The 13,132-nt window shown below is 44.4% G+C and overlaps 1 protein-coding gene across 2 annotated transcripts in view; it reads left to right on the top strand.

Annotated features, from left to right (window-relative positions):
* Positions 1 to 13,132, top strand: part of ATG7 (autophagy related 7) — a gene marked incomplete at its 5' end in the record, with an annotated part of 227,864 nt that overhangs the window by 17,900 nt on the left and 196,832 nt on the right. For both annotated transcript variants that reach the window (XM_082848856.1, XM_082848857.1), the window contains 2 exons: positions 2,733 to 2,849; positions 4,127 to 4,276. In XM_082848856.1, coding sequence (XP_082704982.1) covers positions 2,733 to 2,849; positions 4,127 to 4,276 — 267 coding nt within the window. The remainder of the gene's footprint in view (positions 1 to 2,732; positions 2,850 to 4,126; positions 4,277 to 13,132) is intronic.

Genomic DNA, 13,132 nt, shown 5'->3' with positions numbered 1-13,132 from the left:
CACACACGTGTGTGTGTATATACATATATATGCATACATGTGTGTATCCATATATCTACATATAAAACGAATTTATCCTTTATAATTATGTTGACAATATAATATTCTGTCAAGTGTATGTTCTTTAGACTCGGGTATGTCTAGGTTGTTGTCAGTCTTCACTATTATAAAAAAATGTTACAGTGAACAACGTTGGCCACGCTGATTTTCTTTTCCTCTTTATTTCTTTATAATACATTTTTTGGGGTGGGCATGTAAACGTACTGATGTTGACACGTATTAAGTGTGTTGGCTGTTTCACCCCAGGTTCATCCGTTTCAGATATTAACCCTCTTCCCTACATTTTTCTTCCTTTTTTCGTTTGCCAGTTATAGGTCTTGTCTTCTTCGTCCCCCACGAACTAGTCCTCCATTTCTAATTCATGCTGCCTCTCTGATGTACCACCCAAGGCAAAGGAGAGAGAGACAGGGTCCACACTGGAAGCGATACCCCGGGGGCCCATCTACAAGGAGCACATTTTCTAACAAGTTAAAATGCTTTCTGTGTGATAGTGGCGAGATAGAAAAAGGTTCAAATTCTTCAGGGGATTACTAGGCCCAATTTGGCATTAATAATTTGTAAATTTGAGTAATTTTGTAAGCTCAGTACTAGGATAAATATAAGCAGTGCTAATTAAAGACTTTGGTTTTCTTACTTTAATATCAATACATTTTCTGTACCAAGAATTCTAGTTAGTATAATCTAATCGACAATTTGCATTTAACTGAGAAAATAGTCTTAGCTCCCACTTAAAGTTTTAAGGCATTTCCCAGAGTCATTATGTGCATTGGCCCTGTTGCCCTTTCTACTGAGCATTCTTAGCCTGACTTTAAAAAAATTAAAAGTCTCTGTCTTAAAAAATCATCAGACACAAAGGGCTTTATGTTTAATGTAATCCAGATCCTTTGTATCCCCAAATAATTCTAAGAAATTCAAGCCTTTTGACTTCTGAAGATGACTTGATGAAGCTTCTTAGAAACTGTGAAGTCCTTCATCTTGAATTGTTTAACCTTTTACTAAAGATCAATTATGACAAATCATTTAAATACAAAGAAGAGAGAATAATCTCTGGAGGTGTTTTCTGCTTTCCTTTCTACTCTTTTTAGGACTCAAAGGTACAGACACTTTATTAATTTCAGTTTTTCAGTTTGCTTTGCTGTTGTTAAAGGGAATTTGTTCTTAGTTGATCAATTAGTGGGCAGAATTAAAGACTGTGGAAACTATAATTACTAGACTTTTTCATCTGGACACACGTTTATGTGTAAGTTTATATTTAAAAAGTCATCTAGTATGACTCCATTTACTAGAAAAGCCCAGAACAGGCAAATCCATAGAGACAGAAAACAGACTAGGAGTTTCCAGGGGATGAGAGTGAGGTGAATGAAGAGTTTTCTATGAATGGTATTTCTAACTAATAAACCAATGGGGAGCTTCTGCTGTTGGGGTTTCTTTTTGGGGTGATGAATATGTTCTGAAATTGGTGGGGATAGTGATACAACCTTGTCACTGTAGTAGAAAACCACTCGTACGCTTTAACGTGGCGACTTTCATGGTACGTGAATTATATCTCAATGAAAAGTCTTCAACCAGCCATCCCCTCTTTATTCTTAGCAAGATTCGAGAGGAAATATTAAGTAGCCAAATAAACTGCATAGTGGTCAGTGGTAACGGACTGGCGGGGAAGCTGTCAGATACCCACATAACCATGGGGTCCTCCCATGTGAGTGACTCAGGCCACACCTGGTGTAGGAATTCAGAGGCGAGAGCGTTTGACCTGAGTGGGAATGGCATCTAGAACAGCCTCACAGGTCACTGCCCCTTCATCACCTCCCCTGGTCAGGGGGCAGCCACATACACCCCTGAAGATGTGACCTCTTATATCATCGATGCTCCTTAGCTTGTAGAAGCTCTCCTGTGATTCATACAGCTGGTCATGTACTTACTTTATCTCTGCTCCTTGCAGAGACTGAGCTGCCCGAGGGCTGGACTGGGTTTTATTCATCTTCTTATTGTCAGAGTGTCTAACATTTTGCCTTGTACACAGCAAGTGCTTAGTCGTTGACTTGAATTTCACCAACATGGCGTTTCTGAAAACGGCATTATATTATCTAAGGCATATATAGTTAGGAATAGAACATTTTAATAACTGTAATAGCATGCTTAGTTCATTCAGTTGTGAAAAGAGTGGTAACTGTTTGGAGGTCGTACCTCCACAGATGGTGTATGTGTGGAACCGTGGACAGGAGCCTAAGTATTGGAAGTAGAATTCTGCTCTCCTCTCTGCCACTTAGTATCTTTGTTTTGTTCAAGCTTTTTCACCCCTCTGTAAGCTTCAGTTTCCTGTCTATAAAATGGGACAATAACGGTTACCTCCCAGGGTGATTTTGTGTATTAAACAATGATGCTGACAATGTCAATTACTTACTGAATACTTCCTGTTAGCAAGTGGCCTATAAAATATATTATGTGTATCATGATATATTAGTGTGTGGTGTGTGGGAATATTTTGGATGAACACAGAGTTTCCATATCCTATCATGAGTTCTGCTGGAGATGAGAATTTCTGACAAGCTGGTTGTATCTTGCGTGCATTAAAGTTTTCTGTCTTACGTAGCTACTGGGAAGTTAAATTAATAGGTGCATTTCAGTTTAACCATTGGCGCTGTTCTGATACGTTATATTGCTTCTTCTAGGATCTAAAGAAGTACCACTTCTACTATTGGTTTTGCTCCCCCGCTCTCTGCCTTCCAGAGAGTATACCCCTCATTCGGGGGCCAGTGGGCTTGGATCAAAGGTTCTCACCAGCACAGGTATCAACAAATAAAATGTGGGTAAAACTGGGTTTAATGTGCATGAATAGTTTATGTAGCTCATTCTAAAGACACGCCGGCACTCGTCTGGCTGAAGAGGTGGTTCCTGTGGAATCCTCCCAAGCTGGCACTGGAAGCAGACTTACCTGCACAGTGTCTGTAAGCGCATTTTGAAGAGTGAGCAGCGCTCCTCCAGGTTCTCAGCAACATTGGTTGAAATGCTAAAAGCAGTAGGGAGGCATTACAGAAACATTTTGAAAGACTGCAGGAATTTGCCAAAGTGTGGTCTCCACTCTCAGTGTGGGGATCATGAGGCAATATACTTGGGGGAGAGAGTCTTTGAAACCAAATAGAAGATCTCCTTCCTTTGCGCCAAGTTGCAGAGCTTCTACATTAAGAACAGTGCATGCAGAGCTAGTCTTTGCAGTTGAAGAAAGATAATAAGGCCATTAGAGATGGTTTCCAGAAGAGCAATGAAAATAATCAGGTTGGTAGAACACAGACCCTCATCCCCCAAATTCTGATTGTTGTTGAGGCAAAGATTGAGTGGCAAGGTGACTTGAATTCATGAAGCGTGACATTCGCTGAAACCCTGAATTCCGAAGCCAGGGAGCAGTCCTTATTAATTAAAAATAATAGTAAGCTCAGTTACTAAGACAAGTCAAAGGTTATGGTTTTGTGGAATTAATTTTCTAAGGAGAAATGTAAGTGGGAGAAAAAGAGTATTCCTAGGGATTGACTGGTGATGGGTTTGAGGTTTCTTTTAATGGGGACAAAAATGTTCTCAAGTTATTGGGGTGATGGTTGCAAATTCCTGTGAACATGCTAAAAACAACATTGAATTGTACACTGTGAATGAGTCAGTTGTATTGTAAGTGAAGTAAGCATGTGTCAATAAAGCTGTTAAAAATTATAGAAAGGGTCAAGGAAAAATTCATCTGTGGTAGATTCATGCTTGGCTGTCACAGGAGAGATAACGTTCGGCTGCCTCTCTAAACCTTTGTGGTGACATCTTAGGGAACCGGGAGCCATCCTGCTGTCCCATACAATGTCCCTTTGTGCCCCTGTCTGAGACACTTCACCATGCACGTGGAAAGCATCATATAAAAGTGAGGTGGTATGATTTGGGGCACTCTTACGTTTGTTTGCTGCAAAAGTGTGATCAGTCATTTACAGTCTTCTGGCTTGAAAGTAATACCTTTTATTTTATGTTAATTTTGAGCTCAGAACTAGATGTGTAATTGTCTAGAGAATAACTCAGTGTTTCCTGTTTTCAGATTCAAGCCCTTGAACGAGCATATGATGATCTTTGTCAAACAGAAGGAGTCCCAGCACTGCCTTACTTCTTAATCAAGTATGATGAGACCATGGTGCTGGTTTCCTTGCTTAAACACTACAGTGATTTCTTCCAAGGTCAGAGGACCAAGGTCAGAGAAACTTTGAGTATCATATTATTATCCATTAAGAAAATCTGATGTTCATGTTATGATAGACCACTGCAAAATTTGTACTCGTTTAGGTTTCTTAAGCCCTGCAAAGAACGTTTCAGAACATTTCTTTATCTTTACCCTCTTCCACCCCTGCAGTTCCCAAATCAGCTCCTCCACCAGATTTTCTTAGCTCTGTGACACCTCAGAGTAATTTTGGATTCCTCGCTTCCTCTTAGTGGTAAAGTTATTTCCGTTTTTCTTCCTGATACATTTTGTATCTATATTTTCATTTATTGCCAGAGCTACCATGCTAGTTCAGGTCCCGGTCCTCTCACTGCTGGACAGTGAGAGTCTCTTGCTTCCCCATGGGAAGGATCTCCCTCAGACCCCTCACGTTCCCTGTGTCGTTCACGCATCAAGAGTCCACGGTGTCTTCCTTCTGCCTCCAAACCACCTTGCCTGCCTCATCTTCCACTGTTTTCCTCACAAACCATTGCTCCAGCTAAGATTCGCTGTTTTCCACCAGACATGCCCCCTGAGCAAATACACCTAGAACTTTTCCTCCATCTCTCTTTGTCCTCGTGTTGTTATCATCTTCCTGAAAGAGGTCCTGCCTGTGTGGATTCTAAGAAACTCTCTCCCCTTGCTGAAACCCTGCCTCCATGGTGAGGCCTTCTCATGGTGTGGCAGGTGTGACCTGTCCCCTCTGACCTCACTGCCCTTGCCCCCCGACCTCCCCCTTGCCTGCTCCACTCACTCGCTTGCATACAGTGCCTTTTGTGCTGTTAGGCTGTAGGCTCTCAGAGGGCAAGGACCAAGTCTGACGTATCCGTGTCAGCGTGGTGGCCAGCCCTTGTCCCAGGCCCTGAATACAATTCTTTTGAATGAGGGAAAGAGTACTGTGTCTTTTCGATGTGATGAGATACATAGTAAGGTGTCTCAGCTGTATCAGACACTGAAAGTTAAAAATAAAAAAATTCGTGATGAGTATTATGTAGTTTTGAAATTAAGTGGGAGAATTTCAGTCGCTGTGTAGATGTATCAGAGCTGAGAAGAGACAGGCCTCTCCCTGGTGCCCTGACTCTTAGCCTGAACTTCAGATACCTTTTTGTAAGTACGCTTTTTTTCTCAAACACCTTAGCGTTTTGTTTTTCAGAGGGAGCCCTATTTAAATTGATGACTGAGGACTGGATTTTTATTAAAATTCTCCCCCCCACCACCACCCCAGGCATGTTCACGGAACAGTAGCTAAATTAGTAGCCGCGAGACCAACCATTGATGATTTGAAGTCCAGTCGAAGGCGAGGCCGTGTTGTGACGGCAGGCGGGGCGAAACGGCCTGGGTGTCAAAGCAGCTGGATTTCACGTTGTGTGTGGTGAATGCGTGGTCCTCCCCAGAGGGCAGCTCTACTGAAATAACAGTTTGCAGAGCACGTGACAGTTTAAAAGGGGCTTTCATGTACTGGATCACGTAATAACTTGGTGAAATAGGTATTCTCAGTATCTGCATTTTCTGTTTGACAAAAATGAGACTCAGAGTCACACGGCCGAATTGTCTCATTCCAAAGCCTTTGCACTTTCTTCCATTCCATTCTCATGTCACTGGGGGAGAGACGGTCCCTGCTTGACATTAGGAATCAAATAAGCCTGGCTTTGATACCCAGCATTGCCACCTAGTAGCTCCGTGAACTTGGTGATTTTGCACACCCTTTCTTCACCTGGGTCTGCCTGTTCTGTGGTGCTAATCCTACCTCCTACATGGCTGCTGAAGGTGAAACGTGATGATGTGGATAAAATGCCCAGCGTAACAACAGGTGCTCACTTTCTTTCTTTCTCAGCAGCAGCCAGTTTTTTTTTGTTGTTGTTGTTGTTGTTTTTGCGGTACGCGGACCTCTCACTGTTGTGGCCTCTCCCGTTGCGGAGCACAGGCTCCGGACGCACAGGCTCAGCAGCCATGGTTCACGGGCCCAGCCACTCCGCGGCACGTGGGATCCTCCCGGACCGGGGCATGAACCCGTGTCCCCTGCATCGGCAGGCGGACTCTCAACCACTGCGCCACCAGGGAAGCCCTATCAGCAGCAGCCAGTTTTTAACGACTGGACGACTCTCTGGAGTCTCCGTTGAAGCGGTCTTGGCGTGTTCGCCAGGGCCCCGACCTGGAGGCCAGCCACTGGCCAGCTCAGACACAGATCCTTCGCTTGGCTAAGGTTGATCTCAGGAAAGCCTGGCATGGCTCAGCACATATACCGAGCACCTCCTATGAGCCAGAAATTATGAAATATGATTATACCTGTTCTTGCCTTCTAGGGGAGATGAGACATTGACTTGTGGAAAGTTAACTAGAAACTCAAGTCACGGAAGAGACGTGCCAACGGAATAATATGGATGATACTTTTGGTTGTTCATTTGTGCATCTGTGCCCAGTCTTGTAGACAGGATCACCAGAAGCTGTGCAGATTGGTGGGCTCTTAGGAGTTTCACGGCCTCCTGGCAGACCTCCCTTCTGTGGTCCTGAATGTCCCATCCATTCCCCACACTGCTGCCCAAACGCATTTTCTAACACAGAAATTGCATTATGTCACTCTTCTACTTAAAACCCTTCTGTGGTTCCTGGTGACTTCAAGATAAAGTTAGAAATAATTAGCATTCAATAACTCCTCAAACCTGGCGCCTGCCTATCGCTCTAGCCTTACCTTCTGATGCTCCCCAAGATGCATCCTATGCTGTGGCTGCAACTGTGACCTCCAGACGCCCTTAATCCCCCCATCTTCCCCCCATCTTCCCACCTTCAGTCACGCCTGTCCGTTGTCCTTCCTGCACCTGGCTAATGCCTCACCCCACCCCCTTTCCAGTTCATCACCCCTGGGAAGCGCTGGCGGATTCCTTGTACTGTTTGATATCCCTCCTCTGTGTCCTGGTAGCAGCCTCTCTCCTGGCAGTGACTGGGCTCGCATGTAATCTTGGTTTGCTGCTTGTCTACCTTGCCCGTATCACCGACCAGCCCGTGAGCAGTGTTAGCACAGAGACCGTGTTATACCCCACAGCACATCCTCTGCATTTAGTGTAATGCCAGACACTTAATGGGCACGTGGTGTGTGCATGTAGAGAGGAGAGAGTTCCTTGTGGACAGGCAGGATCACTTGTGGACTTGAGCAGAGCACTGAAGAAATGATTTCTGTGAAACCTACGTATCACTTCACTTGAGGTCACTCCGGCCTTTATGGCATGGATCTTGTTCACTTGCTTTCACATAATTCCAGTTGATCTTTCGTGTTCCTTGAGTCATGAAGTTTCTTTGAGATTTTTTATCCTGTTCTTCCACAAATAGGCATTGTGTTCAGTGTGAGCCCCTGCAGTTGTGCTCTGGCTTCATGTATTATTTCCTGCCTCCTCTTACCAGGACTTTGACTCCCGAGAAGCCACTGTTCCTCTGTGAGCCCTGCTGTCCTCACGGATAAGCTGGAGAACTGTTGGAATCCCTCCAGGTTTCTCTCTTTTCAGTTTGTTTTCTCTTCTGGGGGAGTCTGGTGCCCACGACCCTAGTGGCCACATTCTCCAGCCTGAGCCTCCTCTGGACCCCCGGACTGCGGTATCCAGCCCCCTGCTGCCTTCTCCAGCTCCTCGAATTCAGTATCTCCAAGCTGAATCATGATCTTCGCCCAAGTCTGGCCCTCTTCTGGGCACCGCTGTCTTGATGACGCCGTCATGCGTCCGGCCCCGAGAGCCAGGAATCTGGGCGGCTTGCTAGGCACCCCTCCGTCTTTTGCCACCTCCGTGCCCATAGATTCCGTGTCCTAAACTTCTGTCGGTCTGCCGCCTTTGCGCTTCTTCTGCCACCACCCGATCTGAGCTTCATGGTCTTTTGTCTGCTTTCCTGCAGCTCCTCCTAATGGGGCTCCTTGTGCTGCTTAGGCCTCCCCCCAGTCCATCCCCATATCACCCCAGGCAGTCCTCTGAAAAGCAAATCTGATCGTGTCACTCTCAGAATGAAGCATAGCAATGCCTTCTCTCCCGTGCTCTAAGAATAGACACCTCATTCCTTCCCGTGGCGCACAGGACTCTGCGTGGCCTGGCCCCTGTGTGGATCCAGCCCCAAGTCCTTCTGTGCTCCCCTCAGAGGTGCTGGGTGCCCTCCTGCTGCAGGGCTTTTGCACGTGCCTTTTGCCCAGAACTCCTGTCTCCTTTCTCTTCTGCCTCTTCTCTCCCCACCTCCACACCTCCCCTTTGCCCAGTGAAGTGTTCACTCTTTCTTCAGATTGAAACTTACTCATGATTCCTTGGGGAATCCCTCCCTGACCACTGTAAAGAGGTTTATGCTGCCCATGATGGGTTCTCATAGTGCTGTGTGGCTCCTCTTTGTAATATTTAGCACAATGGTAGTGTACATTTTCTTGAGTGGCCTTTGATTTTCTTCTCCCATGTCAGCGTAAGCTCCATGAGGGCAGGTATCCTGTCTGATTTTTCACCATTGCATCTACATCCCATGGTATCATGTCTGGTGTGTAAATACAAAGGGGGACTGAGGGCGTGAGTGTATGAGTTGTGAGGGTTGGAGCTCACATATGTGAAATACCTGGGTCAGTGCCCCTTACATAGGAGGCCTTCAGCAAGCGGTAGGTTACTCCTAATAGGGCTCATTATAAGTGTTCTGTTTCATATGGTCTTCTGATTCAGGCTGTGTTGCTTATGAAGGTGTTTCCAAATTGTCTATGCACCTAAAGTCAATATGTAGTATGAGTCGTAGACGTGCTTGGTGGTCTGACAGGAGACAGAGTATGGGGGAGGTGTGTGATCTGCTGTGGGTAATTTAGAGCAGTAATTCTTAATTTGAGGAAGGGATGATGGTCAAACGTATATCCTCTGAGAATTTGGTGGAAGCAATCATCCTTGCCCACCAAAAAATAAGCATCTAATATCTAACGTCAGGGGATCCACAGAACACTGAAACGCGTTCCTGGATCCTCTCTGGGTCCCTGACTTAGAGAAACCTGAAGGGAAGGACAGGAGTTAGCCTGCCCTGGTGGGGAGAGAAGGCTGTGGGATTGCTGAGATCTGGAGGTGGGTGGCCCATCTCTGTTCCCAGCCAGAGCTGGGACCTTTGCATCTGGAGGTACTGCCTGTTCAGGTCCAGAGCCCCAGCTCGCTGGGAGGGAGCGGGTGCCTGTCCCTGAAGAGGGCGCACTGTCCACTCAGTCAGCAGCGGCTGCTGTTACCACGTTCTGAGTTCTGACTGTGTGTCCAGCACAGAGCTGGTCACTCACACGTGGTATCAGTAATCCTTCCAACACCCTGCAGAGTGAGTAGTATCGTTCTCATTTTATAGGTAAGGAGAATGGAAATGAGGCTGGGGAATGGCGGCCCCTTCACATGTGAATTATCTTACCTCCTATAGTCAGAATGCTTCCCACAGCGGGAAAAAGAGCATCCACGTTTTTCTCAGTAGCTCACAGCACGACATGACAGCGTAGGAAGGCCAGATGTTGGGTTCACCTGCGACCTCGTGGGCTGTGACCTCTGAGTCTCAGTTTCCTCCCCCTCTTCCTCATAAGGTGGTTGTGAGAATTAAGAGATGATGGATATAAACAGGCTTTGTTAGGTTTTACTCACATGTTATAATATTTCTCATTGTATTTTCTTAGAATACATTTGTCACCTTTCATTCTCAAAGGAAAATGATTTTCTGTGGACTGACCTCCATCTCCCGCTATTCTATATAGATGGAATTTTGGGGTCCTGAGTCATGCAGCCAACTTTGCCTTTACCAAAGAGAGGCACACTTTCTTGCCTTTTTGGTTTTAACAGAAACCTGGAGAAATTAGGCATGGCCTGCCTGCAGGAGAAGCCCTTCTGGAAATTTTCAGAAGGCCTCGGAGCATCCAGGAAGGTTTGACCAGTTCACTAATGATGCTTTCTTTAAGTAAAGCTGAGTAGCAAGTGCATCTTTGGTTGGTTTCTTCTCATTTCTTGGATGACTTAACGGTTGTTAAAGGTGATCGCTAGGGGATCGCTCAATGCCAAAGTCCTTTGACTGTTACTTGTAGTTAAAAATACCTGTTACATTATGATTCAGTAATCATATTTATGTGTGTCTTTAGATGTATATACAGACGCATAGAAAACCGAAGCAAAACTTTCATAAAATAATACTTTGCTAGGGGCTATGCACTCTGTTTTCTATCCTGTTCTGTCTTTTGAAATATGCTAGTTGAGACCCAGTTGAGTGATTTAGGAGTCACGAATAGCTCATCACATAGAGTCTGGACGGTGCTGTGTGCCCACTTCGAGAATACTGGCAGGTAAATGAGCTGCACTTGGTGTGGTTCCATTCATTATTTTTATGTCCAGCTGTATCTTTCTGTTGTTAAAATCTCACAAAGCTCTTCCATTAAGTTTTTGGAATTTTTTTAAGTAAACATTTTGTGTATTTCCTTCTAATCTTATGTGCATTTTTCTAAAGGCTAAGATTCTACTATATTCTGTTTTATTTTAGTATTTTAGCATAATATGAAACTCAACATTAACATCCTTTTTAATAAATTTGTATGATAATGTATTTACCAAGTTTTTGACATTTAGGTTTCTCATAATTCTTCACTTTTAGGAGCTTCTTTGTGCATGAAATCCCATACTCCCCTCCCCTTATATTTTGAATTATTTATTTCCTTAGGAAAAATTTCAGATGTGGAATTACTGGGTTAAGAGTTTGAACATTTTAAGGTTTGTAATCGGTCGTGTGCTGGTAAATGTTTGACAGCAGGCTCTTGGCGACGAGGGTACCCTGATTTTGTAGTGTCTGCTTACTTCCGTGACCTCACCTCTCCCACCGTGGCCCATTTCGGGCTCCCAGTGTGAAGTCACAGGCTGCGGAGTTGGGGAGAGATTGGACCAGTCGGCTCTCCCAAGCCTTGGGGCCCCTCCAGCACCACTGCTGGCAGTAACTGTGGCCACAAGCTGCCGACTTTTTCTCCTGCTGCATTGAACGTTCTGTACATTGCCACACATTCGATTGGCTGAAAATGGGCCTTGTTTAAGTTCTGCTTTCCCTCAAAGAAATGACTCCACTATGAGTCACGGGGCCACCGCACTGTTGCAGCAGTTCTGGTGGTTACGCTGAAACAGCCCCTGTCACTATCCCGTTGCCAATCCTCAAGGAAAGCTTGCTTGATTGAGTTTTACTTCTTTCTTCAGAGCAATTATTATTATTATTTTTTTAAAGAAGACGTTGGGGGTAGGAGTTTATTAATTAATTAATTAATTTATTTTTGCTGTGTTGGGTCTTCGTTTCTGTGCGAGGGGTTTCTCTAGTTGCGGCGAGCGGGGGCCACTCTTCATCATGGTGCACAGGCCTCTCACTATCGCGGCCTCTCTTGTTGCGGAGCACAGGCTCCAGATGTGCGGGCTCAGTAGTTGTGGCTCACGGGCCTAGTTGCTCCACGGCATGTGGGATCCTCCCAGACCAGGGCTTGAACCTGTGTCCCCTGCATTAGCAGGCAGATTCTCAACCACTGCACCACCAGGGAAGCCCTGGAGCAATTATTGAAGATTAAATGTTTGGGAAATGTTTTGTAATTTTGACAACATTAGCCTTTCATTCTAGGGCTGTAAAATCTTTGGACAAGAGCAATAAATAACAAAGGAGCAATAACTGGTCTGCTGTTAGCGGGGCTCTTTCTTCTCTTAGTGATCTCGGCATCATGGCAGCCATCTGTGACATCGCCGTGCATTAGATATCTGAACTTTTCCCCTATGCTTTTAAGACACATAATCTCCCTTGTGCATTTCCCGTTATATTGAGTGTTTGGGTAGTAGACAGCCATTTGTCAGATAAGCATGTTTTTTTGCATCAATGTGGAAATTTCTCCACACACTCAAGTTGACAATTTTGCCCTCTTTTCTTTCTCATTTTGTACTTTTTCAGCAAATTGCTGGGTGGATTGCAGCCAGATCATTACTGAACAACTTCAATGAATTGTATGCCCTCAGCCAAGGAGAAAAGAGTGTTTATTTCATAAACCTTCTAAACAAAGCGTTTTTTTGCAATGACATTTTGTTTCTTTCTGCTGATGTATTGTAAAAGGAAGAGATTTGCCCAAGTTCACACAATGAATTTGTGGCAAAGCCAGTTCTAGAATCCAGATCTCCTAGCCAATGGTTATTTCTGACTGCCATTTAAAAAATCTGTTTACCCATATAGTTAAACTGGCTTACCCAGCCTTGTGTGGACTAATTCCTACAATGATTGAGGTTCCGGATTTGGTTCCTAAAGCAGTTGAAGATTTTGGAGTCACTTTTGAATCATCAAAGGAAAATTAAATGGTATTCAGCCTAGTGTCAAATGGATTCTGTCATTTTCCAGTCCGGATGCATACTCATGCATGCCTCATGTGGGTAGGAGAGTTACTTTAAGGCATTTTCAAGCTGACCTCCCTTTACCAGTAAGTGATAAATTTCTCTTCAGTGGTTCATTCCTTCTCTGTAGCTCATTTTAGGTCAGGTTGCTCTAAGAAATTTATTCCTGGTCTTCTCGAAAAAGATTTCTTTTTCTTATTACCTTCCTGCCTCATTGCCTTTGTATTTAGTGTCAGAAATATGCTCATTCTTTGAAATTAGGCATCCACTTGTATCTAAAGTAACATTCTAATTTATATAATTTAAACATCACTTTGTCCCAACTCTACAATTGCAGATGGTAAAACCTAGAGCCAGAGAATATTTGATAAACTAGAACTTAGCCTCCTTTTTCTCTGCTGGTTAAGAAAAGATAACCTTGAAACTGAAGGTAGGTAACTGTGTAAGGGTGATAGACTGAACTGAACAAAGACATCAGTGAATCTACCACAATAGAGTTTATTTA

This window comes from Leucopleurus acutus (genome assembly GCF_964270905.1).
Source record: "Leucopleurus acutus genome assembly, chromosome: 10".
Taxonomy (NCBI): Eukaryota; Metazoa; Chordata; class Mammalia; order Artiodactyla; family Delphinidae; genus Leucopleurus; species Leucopleurus acutus.
The sequence above is the reverse complement of the archived record's forward strand: the minus strand, read 5'-3'. Positions and strand labels throughout refer to the sequence as shown.